This window comes from Phlebotomus papatasi, chromosome 2 (genome assembly GCF_024763615.1).
Source record: "Phlebotomus papatasi isolate M1 chromosome 2, Ppap_2.1, whole genome shotgun sequence".
In the NCBI taxonomy this organism is placed as follows: domain Eukaryota; kingdom Metazoa; phylum Arthropoda; class Insecta; order Diptera; family Psychodidae; genus Phlebotomus; species Phlebotomus papatasi.
Window position 1 is genome coordinate 65679440 of NC_077223.1, and position 16057 is coordinate 65695496.

The 16057-nt window shown below is 31.6% G+C and overlaps 1 protein-coding gene across 1 annotated transcript; it reads right to left on the reverse strand.

The window, feature by feature from the left end:
* Positions 1 to 12539: 12539 nt before the first annotated feature.
* On the reverse strand, positions 12540 to 13707 carry LOC129803911 (flexible cuticle protein 12-like). Its single transcript, XM_055850790.1, has 3 exons — positions 13590 to 13707; positions 13086 to 13210; positions 12540 to 13016 (listed from the first exon to the last, which is right to left on the reverse strand). The coding sequence occupies exons 1-3, from the start codon at positions 13596 to 13598 to the stop codon at positions 12827 to 12829; spliced, it is 324 nt and encodes a 107-aa protein (XP_055706765.1). The 5' UTR covers positions 13599 to 13707; the 3' UTR covers positions 12540 to 12826.
* Between the last annotated feature and the right edge of the window lie 2350 nt (positions 13708 to 16057).

Here is a 16057-nt window from a genome sequence, read left to right on the forward strand (position 1 = left end):
GTCTTGGAATTGTTTTTAAAATAGAAAATTCTTACAAATAAACTTGAAATATAAATTTAGTTTATGATCATTATGATATTTTAATTCAACGAGAGAAAATGTGATTGTAAGGATCGTAACTTTTTAACTAAACAAGTTCAATTTCGCAAGCAGATGGGGGAAGTGGGGCTACTTTGAGCTGTGGGGCTACATTGTTATGCGATTTTTTCGTTCATTTCTAAATGAAGTTGTTCTTTACGAATATTTTATTTAGATCCACAATTGTTTCGTCTATCCAAATTACATTAAGTTAAAACCCAGTTTCCTTTAAATATATGCGAAAAAATCGTATAACAATGTAGCCCCACAGCTCAAAGTAGCCCCACCAAGTATTTTTTCCAGTTATGAATTAATTATTACTATATTCTAATTGAGAAAAAAATTAACAATCACTTTCTAAAAACTTTCAGAAATGTCAACTTTTTCTCTTAGTTTAATTTTTCACTACAAATTTATTGTTTAAATTTTGTTCCACAATGCTATAATTTTACTCCACAAGTTCAGAGGGTTCAGAGGAAATCTTCCTTCGCTGTATTTAATATGTTGCCCCTTTCGCATAATTTTTCACAATTTTCAACGTAAAACAGCTGAATTGTTTAATGTTTAGAAGAAACGAATTTATCTGCAAAAAGGAAACAAATAAGTGAACAAACTTGTCTCCCGCGAGAGGGCACTATTTTCTTCCGCAAGTGGCGTTGTGTACTGTTCCTAATTTATAATTTTTAAGCTGTTTGTTAAACTATTTGGTCAAATAAGCAAAATTGAATTAAAATTCAAGAAAATAAATCCTTTTATTATGTTTTCTATATTTTTGAAATTTTTGGCATAAATTTTTGAATAAAAGACAAGTTGGGCAGTACTTTGTTTAATAAGTGCAGTAAAAATCAAAATTACGCAGTGGATATTTGCTATGAATAGTAATAATCTAATAAATTAATTAAATTGCAACTATCAAATTACTTAATTATAACCCTTGAAATATTTTAGGCATTTAGAATTCTAATACAGGTATCAGTATTAAATGTATTTACTCACCACAAAGGACTATTTCTATTTTTATTTACTAAATGTTCTAAATTATCCATTTGGGACTGGTTAATGGTTGAAAATCCTCATTTTTCACCATTTTGAACTATTTACTGACAACATAAGATTTATTGTTCAAAATTATATTTTGATATAACGATTTTGAATTAGTAAATTAACATTTTTAGTAGTAAAAAAGCATATTTGTTGCACACAGAAAAATGGAAAATTCTTAAACAGAAACACCCAGGAATTTAATTTCAAATCCCATCCAATGAATGCCAATGTCCTAATTCTAAATCCTTGATCATTTAGTTTTAGTTGCAATTTGCAAATCTGTAGACATTTTTCATTTTCCAGATAATGCTGAACTTAAGTTCTCGATCTCTTAACTTGAAAGAGCTAGGGATTCTAGCCCATTTCTTTCGCTCAGAGCTTCTAAACTTGAACGCCTCGGGGATTCACGTCCAATTTAAGTTCCCAGGATTTTATATATTCTTAAATTTAGAGTCAAAAATTTTCTGTGTGTAGTAAAGAAATTCAATATTTTCACTAAATTCAGGCCAATATTAGTCAAAGTATTAGAGGAAAGCGCGCTACCTTCGGACGACTTAAACTTCAAACAAATAAAGTTTTTTCTATGTTCTTAATGGATTTGACCGATTTGACCCATGGCTCGTTTCTGGAAATTTGCGCACTAGACTAAAATATAATATTAAAATAACTGAAATTAATTAAAAATATATTGAAAAAAAAATGAGTTGTTCGAAGCTTCAGTCGTCCGAAGGTAGCGCGCTTTCCCCTACTTTAATTTTTACGAATTAGAAAAATGCCTTTACAAGCAAAAATGAAATGCTTAATTGTTTAAATCCAGATTTTATGTTAAGCTAATTTCAATTTTTTTTTATCAAGAAAATAAAGTCTTTTTCAATTCGAAATAATTTTGCAAAATATAATATAATTTTCAAAGTGAGAAATACAAAGAAGTTCGCTGAGCAATAAAAAATTATAATGTGCAAGTTTAAAATCTAGGAGGTCAATTTACACATTGTTTTTTTTTTTGCAAAGTTTTATAAATTGATCATTTATCACACTCGATCATTTATCACGAATAACTTAACAGTTTTTTTTTATTGTGTGTGATATTTACATTGATATTTAAAGAAATGTAAATTCAAAACCTTATGAGATTTTTTAATTGGTATGGTTATTAAGTTTGTTTTTTATAGATATGATTTTTTAAATTTTAATTTCAATATGTGAATATTTTTGTGAATTACAGTATCTACGAAATATTAAAGTTTTGTTTCATACATTGTTTTACGAGGCTCTAAGAAGTTCAAAATTATGTTTAACTATTTACGCACATATCGTCGTTTGCATTTACTTTTGTCGTATCTGTATTTTTTAGATTTTTGTGTTTAATTTGAATATGTTTAGTTCTTTTAAGCTGCCTTTTCAAAAATATTTTTTATTAATTCAGATAATAATTTAAACGGTGGCAGCCAAAATCCCGAATGTTCAAAATCCTGATAGGAATGAAATTATATGGAGGAAAATGTTTAGAATAATTTCCCGAGACACAGAAGATTTCCCTTTGCCTCCAGCAAGCGCGGGTACAATCGTGGGAGTAGCTATAACACTTTTAAGAATTCGGGATTTTGGCTTTCGGGATTTTGGCCCTTTCGGGATTTTGGCTTTCGGGATTTTGGCGTTCGGGATTTTGGCGTTCGGGATTTTGGCTTTCGGGATTTTGACCGGGACCCTAATTTAAATGGTATTCAACGTAAATCCGTCCTAATTAGAGTTCATTGAAGAAAATCCTAAATCTCAAAATGCAAATATGACAAGAGTATACAGATGGTGCCTACTTACTTGGTATAGTACTACATCCCATTGAGGGACAAGGTCTCTTGAATCGCCCGTCGGCATTCACCGCGACTCAAAGCCATAACCTGCCATATCCTTCGGGGGCGTCCTCTCGAACGAACTCCTTCCGGCTTCGCATTCAGTAGCTTCTTTGGGAATTCTATTATCTGACATTCGGTGCACATGACCAAGCGCGTCCAACATCAGAAATAGAATAACGAAAATTTATAAAATATGTCATAGGTGTAAAATAATTGACTTTATTGAAATTTGATATTCTTTTAAATCAGATTTGAAATACAAAAAAATCTAAAAATGCCAAACTAGAAATAAAATGTTGAGAATTTTTTTTCTGGAATATCTCTCAGCATTTTACGATGTACTGCTAATTAGATTTTAAGTGATCAATCTTTTTAAATCTATTGATCAAATTCGACAGCTGTGATCATCATGATCCTTATGCAATTTGACGGTCGTCTTCAGCACAATCGATCATCAATGGGCAGAGTCAACTGTCGCAATTTGCTACAGCATTGCAAAGCGTAGAGAAGATCTTCATGCGTAATTGAACATCGGTTGTGGTAAGATTTTGGAAGATCAAGGAACATTGGTAGATCGTGGCTGATCAAATACCACATGCAAGATTTAGTTTCTTGTTAGTGCAAATACGGTTTTTTTCCCAAACAAATCGATTCTTTCACGGAAAAAGTCTCTATGGGAAACCAGTTTAAAAGTGTGATGAGATCTCTGAGGTCGTCAAATACTGTCATTTTCTTTTTATTTGCTGACAGTTTTTTGTTTGGTGGAGATTGGGGGGCTTCATGTGCGAATCGATATGCTCAGAAGCTAAGATAGAAGACAATGCAAGGTGCTTTTGGTGTTGAATACAGACGAGTGTACAAATTGGCCCCTGAGGCTACAATACATTTATACATTATAGTGTTTTGCAAAAAGAACAATTGCAAACAGAAGCTTTTGAATGCGGGAAATGTAGATGAGTGGCTTAGTCTTAGTTTGAATGAAGACAGAAAAAAATAGAGAAGGTGCTTTCGTCAATATGTTGCAATTTAGCATCAAATGACTCTTGGCCAGTGGAGGCGAGTGAGTAAATAATGTACAAAAAACTGGTCCATTTGTAAAATATGCCACAGAAGACGAAAAAAAGTGTCTTTGATATATTCTTCAAATGTCACTAGCACCAAAAGATCATCTTCCATAAATTAACATACCAAACTATGCTAATGGATTAGGTGATATGCCTGAGATGCTTATGAATTTATAACGCAGTTGCCGGCCTTGGTCAATGCTAAGTGGACATATGGTTGGAAATTTCTTTGGGCAGGAGCCACCATCCTACTCCATCATATCATCACAGATCATCCCGCACGATCCCTCATTTGCACACACATACCAGCTAATTCCAAAATATGCTGCATGTATAGAAAAAAAAAGAAGGTGAATTAAAAAAATACTTTGCGGAATGCTTGAACTACGTAGTAAATTTCTAACAATGGAAAAAGTTTAATAAAATGCTAATTTAAAAATATTGCTTATCAAATATTCATAATACACATTATTCATGAAAAAAATAAACTATTTCTATCTATAATCCGTACAATTATTTTTATTCTTCTATATTGATATTTTTTTGTAATCTAATCTTTGAAAATGAAATAATTGGAGTGAAATGGGCGTGAGTCACACCTAAAAATCTTTTCCAGAAGAATTAATAAAATGCAGATACGACATGAGGTGATGCAATCAACGTAATGTAGTCGTCCATGTTTCTATTTTCTCAAACTAAATGAGAGTGTCGACCCATTTCAAATTGAAATGGTAAAATTTCAGAAATTTCACAGCAGTTGCCACCTACTTTAGGCGGAAATTCATGAAATTTCTTGAAATTTACCAACTCAAATTTCAAGTAAGGTACTAGGAACTAGAGAGTCTTGGATTATTTTTCCTTGTGGTTTGTTTCTGAAATAAAATTTTTCAGTTATTTGTTAGTTATAATCGTTATAATACTGCCAATTGTGTCTTGATGTCTAAAATATTAAAGAAAGTCTGACAGACTTCCTATTTTAAAGAAAAGAAGAAATTTAAAGAAATATAGACTACAGCAAGAACTCCATACTCTTTAGAAGTAGAACGAAAATGCAATTCACTAGGCAAATAGAGACCCTGATAGAGTACCCTGATTTAATTTTATTTTGAAAGAACATTTTCGAATCACAATATCTTCCTTTAAATGCTGTTTTAAAGGCCCATTTCAATAGACGTATCGCAAAATTCACCACACTGTGTTTTGCACTAGCGATTTTAGGAAAATATCCCTAAGTGGTTTGTTCCTGAGGTAATATTTTCAAGCTGTCTGTTATAATCTTCTAAGTGTGTCTTGGCTAAAATTGAAAGTTCGGCAGTTCGTGTATTTCATTTCAAAACATTTTGAAGTTCATTTTGAAGTATTCCATTAAAAAAAGATATTTTAAAAAAATTGATACAGTAAAAATGGAATAATGGTAATATAATTCAATTATTTAAATAATTAAAAAGTAACTTGAAGATGGGATAAGAATTTTTGTACAAAACTGATCTGATTGCAGGAATTTGTTCTAATATTTTTAGTTATTTAAAATAATTTATTGCGACCTAGTTTGTAGACTTTTTAACTCGAAAGGGAGATTAATCAAAATACCCTTTAAATTTAAACCTTAAGTCAACCTGAAGTTTAGCATTATTTATATTAAAAAGAAGAAAAATTTTTAAGAGAGAAAGAATTTATAAATTGCGCTGAAAACTGATTTCTTCCTACATAGAAAAATATATTTTTTAAAAATGTTCGTAAATGTTTGTGAATTTCTTTGGGAGACTTAGGAAATGCTGGTAAATCATATAACCCACAAACAAGTTTGTAAAAGTTTGTACTTTTTTCACGAACATTGTTCGTAACATGATGAATTGATGAGCATTTTTTGTACTTTTAGAAACATTTATTCGTAAATGTTCGTAAGCACACAAAAAATGTTCGGAAAATTTTGTGATTTGTTCATAAATGTTCTTAAAATGTTTGTCGGGCAAACAAAAATTTACGAACAAATGACAAAATTTTACGAACATTTTTTGTATGTTTACGAACAAATGTTTGTAAAAGTACAAAAAATACTCGTTGATTGATCATGTTACGAACAATATTTGTGAAAAAATACAAACTTTTATGAACTTGTTTGTGGGTTATATGATTTACGAGCATTTCGTAAGTTCTTCATAGGAATTCACATTTACGAATATATTTTCAAAATATTTTTTTCGGTGTAGAAAATATATTCTTTCAGCAAAAATTTGATTTTCAAATTGATAATACAAATAAAATATATTTTTTAAATAAATATTTTTCCTAAAAATCAATTTTCTTGTAAAAAAAATGAATACACTTTCTGAAAATGTTCACACAGAAAAATTTTGACTCTAAATTTAAGAATATATAAGATCCTGGGAACTTAAATTGGACGTGAATCCCCGAGGCGTTTAAGTTTAGAAGCTCTGAGCGAAAAAAATGGGCTAAAATCCCTAGCTCTTTCAAGTTAAGAGATCGGGAACTTAAGTTCAGCATTAGCTGGAAAATGAAAAATGTCTACAGATTTGCAAATCGCAACTAAAACTAAATGATCAAGGATTTAGAATTAGGACATTGGCATTCATTGGATGGGATTTGAAATTAAATTCCTGGGTGTTTTTGTTTAAGAATTTTCCATTTTTCTGTGTGTTCTTTTTTATATGGACGTGTTCGTTTGTATTGAAAACTTTTTTTTTAGGGCAATGCGGGAGGAAAATTTATAGGTATCGAAAAATAGAAGATTTATATATCGGTCTCTAGGTGGAGTTCGAGCATGAAAAAAAGAAGAAGCGTAAAATGAGAAACGAATAAAACTTTCAATTTCATTTTGTGATAATTTTTACCGCCACAGCTCATCATTTTTCTTTTCAGTGTGTTAACATCATCTCAGGTGAGATGATGCAATAATTGTGGAGTTGGCTCTCCATGTAATCCGGTTGAGGCTTCTTCAGTTTGGTTGTTGTCCCACAAGAATGTTGACATTATTGAGTTGCTGGCTACTTTTTCTTATACCATCCTGCATATGGCCAATTTTCTGGGGCCAGTTAAAACGAGTGTCATGGTTAATGAATTAATAAAGTATAATAAATTTTCGGATATTACACTCTAAAAATCATGGACGGGGCAATTTCACGTCTCTTCTCATTGAAGATGACATCAGATATGTCTCATAACTTCTTTTACGATAACCTCTTTTTTTGCATCTTTAGCAGGGCTACTGTTTCAACTGGGCGATCAATTTGCATTAAAGTTCAGAGAAAATGTGGGTGTTTAAACATATATTTTCTTCCTGATAGTCCGCCTTTGAAAATACCGCTCTTTCGAGGACAAATCCCATTGTGCAATAGCTCATAAATCCGGTTGGCAAATACTTAAGCAACTGGTTCTATATAATCAGGAAACCTGAAAATTTTCTACCAAAATCAAAAAGATGAGTACAACTTTATTTCTTCTTAAATTTCATTTTAAAATTATGCAAGATGTTTGCGAATATTTTAATGAAAGGCATTATACATATATTATGCATTGCAATTCAAGTTCATAAATTGCATCAGAAGCCGAAATATAACCAAATATAACCCCGAAATGATAAATAAGTAATTTTGGGTTTTATTTCAGGAGATTTTGCAGTTTTTAAGGTAAAAAATTGTTTGTATTTTTTCAGTAAATTTATTTTTTGCTATAAAAAATAAATTATTGTCTACTATTTATTGCTTTTGTTATAATTCTATGCTTAAAATAAAGTGTTCCTTCACTACTGATAGATTTGAATTTGAAATCAATGAGAGAGAAGTAAGCGGAAGTGGGGCTATTTTGAGCTATGGAGCTACATTGACATGATATTTTTCCGTATATTTTAAAGGAAAACTGTGTCTTACAATTATTTTATTTACTTTTATAATTGTTTTGTCTATCTAAATTACATCATGTGATGTAATTCATAAAATAATTATAAGGACCGTCTTCATTTAGAAACAGGCGAAAAAATTATATATATTATATCAATGTAGCCCATTATCAATCTAATAGTACCAGATAAATTTTTATAGCAGATAGAAAATCCATGAACTACGATTAAATTAAAATTCAATGTTGTTATGGATAACACTATGCAACACGGTTTTGTTAACGAAAATCTCACATGGTACGTTTGATAGAGTCAAGTCCCCTGATTAAGAATCTGGTCTTGGTTTTGCTCCTATACGTAACAATTTTTTTTTATTAATACTTTTATATTTTTTCAGCTTTGCCTTACATTATCCGTTATATCTCAGGTTCTAGTGAACGTAACTTGAAAAGTGTGGGTGCGTTGGAAAGCTCATTAGTCGAGCTTCAATTTTGATAATTACAAAAAAACCTTGTAAAACCACTCCTTCGGGGTGTAAAATTGAAGTTTCTCTAAAAATTACCAAAAAAATGGTCCTAAAGTGAGGTTTTAAAAATTTGTATAAAATAAACTAAACAAAATATTAAAAATCCAATGATACCAGGTGATAGGCCACAGTTAGAACTACAATTTTGTTCATCTGAGACATCGCGCTCCGATCACTCTAAATGCCTCATTTGTTGGTTTTTGTCATTTTCCAAAAATATAAAGTACATATTTTAAAGCAAATTTCCTAAAGATTTCTGAGAAAACATCTTTTAAAACTTGTGTGAAACATACATAACTGTTGAGATCCTTCTTTAATTCGATCGGGGGACCATTAACATGATTTTCTTTAACATCCCCAATCAACATTCAGCACCGTGAAGAAACCCCTAAACTCCTTTTGGAATGCTTTTTTATGATTGGTAGAAAACGCATCGCAAATATTTCGTAAATGCATTTCAATGACTTTATTAGATCATACTTTCATTTAATGGATGGAAATAAATAAAAGCAAAAATTGAATACTTAAAGGAAAATTGAGAGCTTTTTAATAAGGGTTGATTGGGGATGTTAAAGAAAATCATGTTAATGGTCCCCCGATCGAATTAAAGAAGGATCTCAACAGTTATGTATGTTTTACACAAGTTTTGAAATATGTTTTCTCAGAAATCTTTAGGAAATTTGCTTTAAAATATGTACTTTATATTTTTGGAAAATGACAAAAACCAACAAATGAGGCATTTAGAGTGATCGGAGCGCGATGTCTCAGATGAACAAAATTGTAGTTCTAAGTGTGGCCTATCACATGGTATCATTGGATTTTTAATATTTTGTTTAGTTTATTTTATACAAATTTTTAAAACCTCACTTTAGGACCATTTTTTTGGTAATTTTTAGAGAAACTTCAATTTTACACCCCGAAGGAGTGGTTTTACAAGGTTTTTTGTAATTATCAAAATTGAAGCTCGACTAATGAGCTTTCCAACGCACCCACACTTTTCAAGTTACGTTCACTAGAACCTGAGATATAACGGATAATGTAAGGCAAAGCTGAAAAAATATAAAAGTATTAATAAAAAAAATTGTTACGTATAGGAGCAAAACCAAGACCAGATTCTTAATCAGGGGACTTGGCTCTATCAAACGTACCATGTGAGATCTCCGTTAACAAAAAAAGTTGTGAATTTGTTGCATAGTGTAATATAATATTATCAGTCCTTTAAGGGGTTACGTGGGTCCCCCAGACAAAAAAAAACAGCATATTTAATATTTAGTTTAAAAATATTATTTTTTACTGCTCGAACTCAAAGAGAGAGAGCAGTTATATAATCGTCTTTTTTTGAACTTGTCACCTACTTGGAGCTTAAACAGTAAAAGATATCAACTTCGGATCTTCGATGAACCCCAATAAAAATATATCTCCAGAAGTTTTCTTCTTTACCCCCCGCACCCACCCTCAATCCCCACCAAAACCATGTTTATTTTTGGTTTTTCTTAAAATCGGCCCAAGCTTTTTCAATGATTTTTGTATATGAGGTAGTCCAGGCGAACATATTTCGTCCAAACATACCTATGACCGGAAAAATCGCCATTTTGAACTATTGAAGGTCAAAGATAAACCAATTTGAAGGGCTCATTGTGTAACCGATTTGGTTAAATTTAGATTTTTTGGAAAGGTATTGAAATTTCGAACACGGCTGCATCGGTCTTCATCGGTGATGAATCGGTTATGTACGGATAGGGTGCTTAACCGATTACATAGGGTAAGTGTGCCAAATTTTGGCATAGTTGCATATAAGCACCGGAGTCCTAAGTTTGAAATGCAATATTTTTAATTTATATTGATATTTTTTGTTACTTCCTTTTCGGGAAGGTTGTGTGGAACTTTGAAAACTAGTCTATCATCTTTGTTTTCTTTAAGTCATTTCCTAAAATATTCAAAAATTAATAATAATATGGACATTGCTTTGTGTAGTATTCCGGCCACTTTGAGTGAAATACCGGCCACCTCGTTTGTGACCACCTTTTGTGACGCAACGGATAAAAAATTTAAAAACGTTATACGGAACGAGTTTAATATTTTATTTAATACGGTTATATGACCCACAAGCCCTGAGATCTTCCGTGTAATTTGTCATGAAGACCTGAGGAGTAGCATCTCAAATTTACGCGCAGATTCTCGTAGCAATTTGTCCTTCCTGAAATCTTCCAAGACCTTTTCCACATCATCATTTTCATAGAAGTGATGGTTTTTTTCTCTGGACATTGTAGAACTCAGAAATTAAAAAAAAAAACACACACACAAAATGAATAAGAAATTTAGGAAAGCAAAAGACGTTGCCGGAATAGGCAACACTACCTCGCCGGAGAGACATTCACAAAGTATATACTTTTTTACGCGAAATACAGGATTTAGCTGGAAATTTCACCCGAAATTTAAAGATAGATTCACTATTAACATAAACAGAAACAATCTTTAATGAAAACTAATCAATTTTCATGAAAAACACCGAAGGAAAATCTCTTGCACTTCACCACAAATCGTAAGACTGCTAGAAACCCAATCGATCTGTCACATTTTTTGTAAGACTCTTTTCACACTGAGTCTTTACAACGCAATTTAAATTCAAATTTTACCTAAAATTTAACGGTCTTTGTGTTAATACAGTAGAGTCTCGCTATAGTCCATATTTGGTTTCAAATTTGACACTTGGGTCGCACTATAGTCCATGTAATTTTTTAAAATTATCAACGATTTTTAGTATTGAAATTGCTCGATGGCTTCCACTTTCTTTGCGATTGTGGTACTTGTCTTTGCTCTCTTCATTGTGGATCACAATTATCACAACTACTTAATAAAGTTTGCCAAAAATTTTAAAATAATTATGAATTTCGCATACTAAAAAACATAACCTAACTTAAAATCAGTGTTTTGAAATCAACGGTCGATAAATTGTGGACTATAGAGCGATGGCCTATAGCGAGACTCTACTGTACATCCTAAAATGAATAAATATTTAAAAGCAAAATGAATTCATTGACTATTCGAAGATTACATACACAATTTTAATTAATTTATTTTCATGGCCGAAATTACACTCAAAGTGGCTGAATTTAGAAACTGGCCGAAATTTGGTACACTTCCTCTAGACAAATTAAATTCGACAATAATTTTATTTGCACCAGAAAAAATCGCGAAAAGGAATATAAGGCAGAGGTCTTTCTCGAGAGTTCGAGCAGCTCGCAAAGCCTCGGACGCTTTGCCACCCCCTAGAGGACTTTGCTAAAATTTTGGACTCTGATTAGTCTTTAGAAATGGTTGTTGACGACCTATTTTCACATGTAATCGAAAAGTAGGGTTTCTTGATATCAGTTTAATCTATCATGAGTTGTTATCCGCAACAAGGATAATTTCTTCAAGAATAGAGATTTCCGAAAATCATGCTCTAAAAGTTGAATTTTTAAAATATTGATGTGAGTTTCAATATTCAATTGATTAATGTGAGTTTCAATATTGCATTTTTATATTCACAAGATGTGAAAAAAAAATCTTTAAAAAAAGGAGAAAATATACTCTTTTACCCCGTAAGACTTAAGTGACCCCATAAGAGCGAAAAAACTGACTAATTAATTAATTAGTTATTATTTAGCTGGTTATTTATTAATTAATCATCATTAAAGGACCATTTAAATGGGTGCACTGAGAATGACTTAAAGGATTTGTATTTTAAATCATTTTGTAAGTAATCTTTTAGAATTTATTGCAAATGCATAATAAATTAATCTACAAATAGTTGAGGTGAGATTTACATCAACATTTTCTGGTTAGACCGATATGATCCCCTCTTAGCAACTATTTACGGGGCCGGACAAACCAAACATATTAATTACTAATAGAGATGACTAACAAGAAACTTGAAGAAAAGCCACAAGAAAGAAAACTTAGCAAAATATGCAATAAGATTCGCATTTTAATTTCACAATCAACACTTGTCCACAGGCAAATTTTTCCTCCCCGAAAGTGGAAAATCCAATGATGATGTTTTTGGTCAAAATGCTAGAGGTTAAAATAATATCATGTTAGGATTCTTGCAAGACAAGAGACTAATAGCAACAATGTTGTTTTAAACTAATGTTGTTTTTTTTTTATTTTATTCATGTCACAGTATAATTCTTGTGTTCATATTTCTGTTTACCCAGGTAAAACTCTTTCCAATTAGGTGTTTTTACAACATTAAACACACAGAGCATATGGCGAAGAGAGCAAATTTTATGTCTTTGACATTTTTGCTGAGTATTTGCTTTTCAATGGTTTTGGATGATGTTGCTCGATGGCAGACGTTTGCAAGAGGATTGATGCGAAATGTTTGGTGGTTTTGTGCATATTTCGTTGATGCTGATGCTGTTTAGGCTTTGGGCAGATGGGCACCTTCGGGCTGGTAACCATTTTCATCGGCAATGAAATTGATGGTGTAGGTCTGACCATCAGGGGCTACCCAACTGTAGGAACCACGCACGGAAATGGCCTCATTCTCTGTTCCAGCATTCTTCAGTTCAGCTTCCTCCTGCCGTGAAATTCCATCGCTGGTCTCAAAACTATTGGAAAGACAAATTGTCTTAGATTTCAAGGCCAAAAATAAATTATCAGTTGCAATCAATTCTTACGCATATCTGTATCCATCAACGCCAATATTGTCCGTTTCGTAACGCAGAATCTGTGCATTGCGGGAATCATCGACGGCTTGTGGAGCTCCCAGGGCAAATGCAATAACAACAGCCAAAATGATAATCTGCCAGCGAGGATGTTTTCGGTTCCAAGGCAAAAAAATTAAAATAAAATAAAATTGAGAAATTGCAAATTAATTGACGCGGTATCGATTTAATATTCGATTGTTTCGTTTTTTTTTCTCTTTTGCCAAAAAACCCGCATTCATTATTTTTTCTTCTAGTGCTATCTGAAAAATTGAATGGCCACACAAATCACTCCTTTTGCGCAATCCTCATTTTTAATTTGATGCATGACTGTGAAGAAATCACGGTCATTTTGCAACAATCGCTAAAGCTCAATAATTTCTCTGCACATTGTTCCTTCAGCACACCTCATCTACCCCTCCGTAAAATTTTGAAACTCTTAACCCGAAAAACCGAAGCACTTTCATCCTCACTTACGGTCTTCATGTCTTATCCTCCCAGTATGACAAATGGTATCCAAAAATAAGTAGGTGCGGTGGATATTTTAGCACGAGTAGTGACACGGAGCAAAATGCAGCGAATACTAATTGAGTATCTCATCTTGTGTTCTTTTTATACAGTACACACCACCTCCGAAGGCATGGAGCACCCGTACAATTATCTAACTATGTACATCTCCCCACCGTAACTGACCAATCCATCGTCAAGAAGATGACTTCAGGAGAAGAGTGGCGTTTAAGTACTCAATTTATTTATTTCCAAAACACAGCAATATTTGTATTATTCATCATGATGATGGTGCAAGTTTCAGTGCGGGTGGTCAATGTGCATAATTCCAAATTTGGTAATGTACTGAAAAGTGTTAAGGAGCTTTATGATTTTTTTTAAGGAGACTTTTAAAATTATTTATTTGTTTGTTTACTATTTTCGCATTGCAAACAAAAAATTTGATCGATTAAGTTTTTCGAATTCGTAAACTTAACTTTTTGCATGTGAATTTAAAGAATTATTAAGGATCCTTTATTAGCGTCCATTTAGGGTAAATGTCCGAATTTAAAACCATTTCCAGACGCTTTAACTTTGACAGAAGATTCAACACATTAAGTTCATTTTTTTCTGAAGAAAATTACATAAATTTGCTCCTTAATTCTTCTAGAATGTTACTGTTTAGTGAAAATTCTTTAAATATAATTTGAAAACTTCTTAAATACAAGAAAAACACATTAGTGCAAAATGCTGCTATTGGAAACAAATTAATCCAAATGGAGACAAGGGAAATTTTCTAATTGGAGACAAACAGTGTAAGTGAAACCGAGACGAAAGGCTTCCAAAACCTTGTTAAGTTGCTCTTGAGTATACGATTTGATCTTATTCCTGGGTCTTTTCTCCTTTTCCATCTGAGACAATAAGAAAATCTCTAAAAAAAAAATCATATTTCTGGTGTTTCTTATTGAAGCATTTGCAGACACTTCAGAAAAACCCTTTTTGATCACGAAATACGTAATTATTTCATTTGAAAATTTCACCTACCGTTAACAATAAAGATTAGCACTTAATTTCACATAACTTTGCTAGAAATATTACATAAATGTAAAAAAAAACGAATATAGCACAATCACCCTTTTGTGTTTTTCATTAAAAACAAGGTTGATTGATGAAAAATTCGATGGTGAAAAAGTACACTTTTAATTTTTCTGAGAGATTTATAAATTAAAATTTGTGAATATGAATTGATTTTCGCTTTATTTGGAGCAAAATTAACTAAATAATGAAACAGAAGTATAGAAAATATATAAATAAAAATTTAATACTGTATTTATCATGGGAAAAAAATGATGTTTCCATTTGGAGTAGCAAAAAGTTTCCATTTGGAGCAGATTTTGAATTAGCTTAATTTACCCTAGGACGTTTTTAAAAGACACATAGTTCTTACATTGTTAATATCGGTATTTTTGATTGACTACAATCTTTAAAATATTCTTAGTTTCTCTTATACTACCCTATTTTTTAACCAAAATCATTGTATTTTGCGCATTATTAATGATCTCATTTACTATTAAAGAATGAACCAAATTTTTTAGGATTGAAATTCTAAATGAGATTTTTACAACAGACTTATCAGACTTATTAACCCGTTACTTACCATGGTATATAACACATCATACGCAAATTGAGTGATTTTAGATAATTTATTCCTGGGCAATTGATATACGAAATGCTGTACTGAATGGATTTTTAGTAGCTCTACGGCGTTATCACACTTGCACATTAAAATTTTAATGTGATTCATATTGATTATCGCTTGTGAGCGTCCAAATATGTTATTTGTGTTTTTGAATCCCTTAATATTTGGGGTTTTTCTATTTATTGATAATGAAGTGGACTTGGCCTGCAAAAATAAGTTTAAATTTACCTAAAGCATAAATATTTTTCACATTAAAAAATTAAAGAGAATATCGCATTAATTTTTCGCATTAATGCTATAAATCAATTTATATCAAATTTTGCGGGCCAAGTCTACCTTTTTATCAACAAATGGATCAAATTTTCAATATAAAATGATTCAAACACAGAAATTACACATTTGGACTCTCACCAGCGACAATTAATGTAAATCATATTAAAATTTTAATGTGCAAGTGTGATAACACAGTTAGTCCTTCAATTACTCGGGAAAAACAGTCTAACAGAGATGGAAAAACATTTTGTTGTTGTTTTCTCGCTTCGCAGAAACTCGGGCAAAATTTTTGCTCAAAATGGCGAACGGAAAAAACGACCTTCCGTCGAATTTGGTAAAACCGATTTTTTCCTCTTTCCTGTTTTGAATTCTAGTTGCCAATTTGTTTTCTTGAATAGTTACTCTATCTAAACCAGTAGAGTTTTTATTTAGTTAATATAAAGAATTTAAATTCAGCGACCGTTAAGCCATGTATAAAATAATAAAT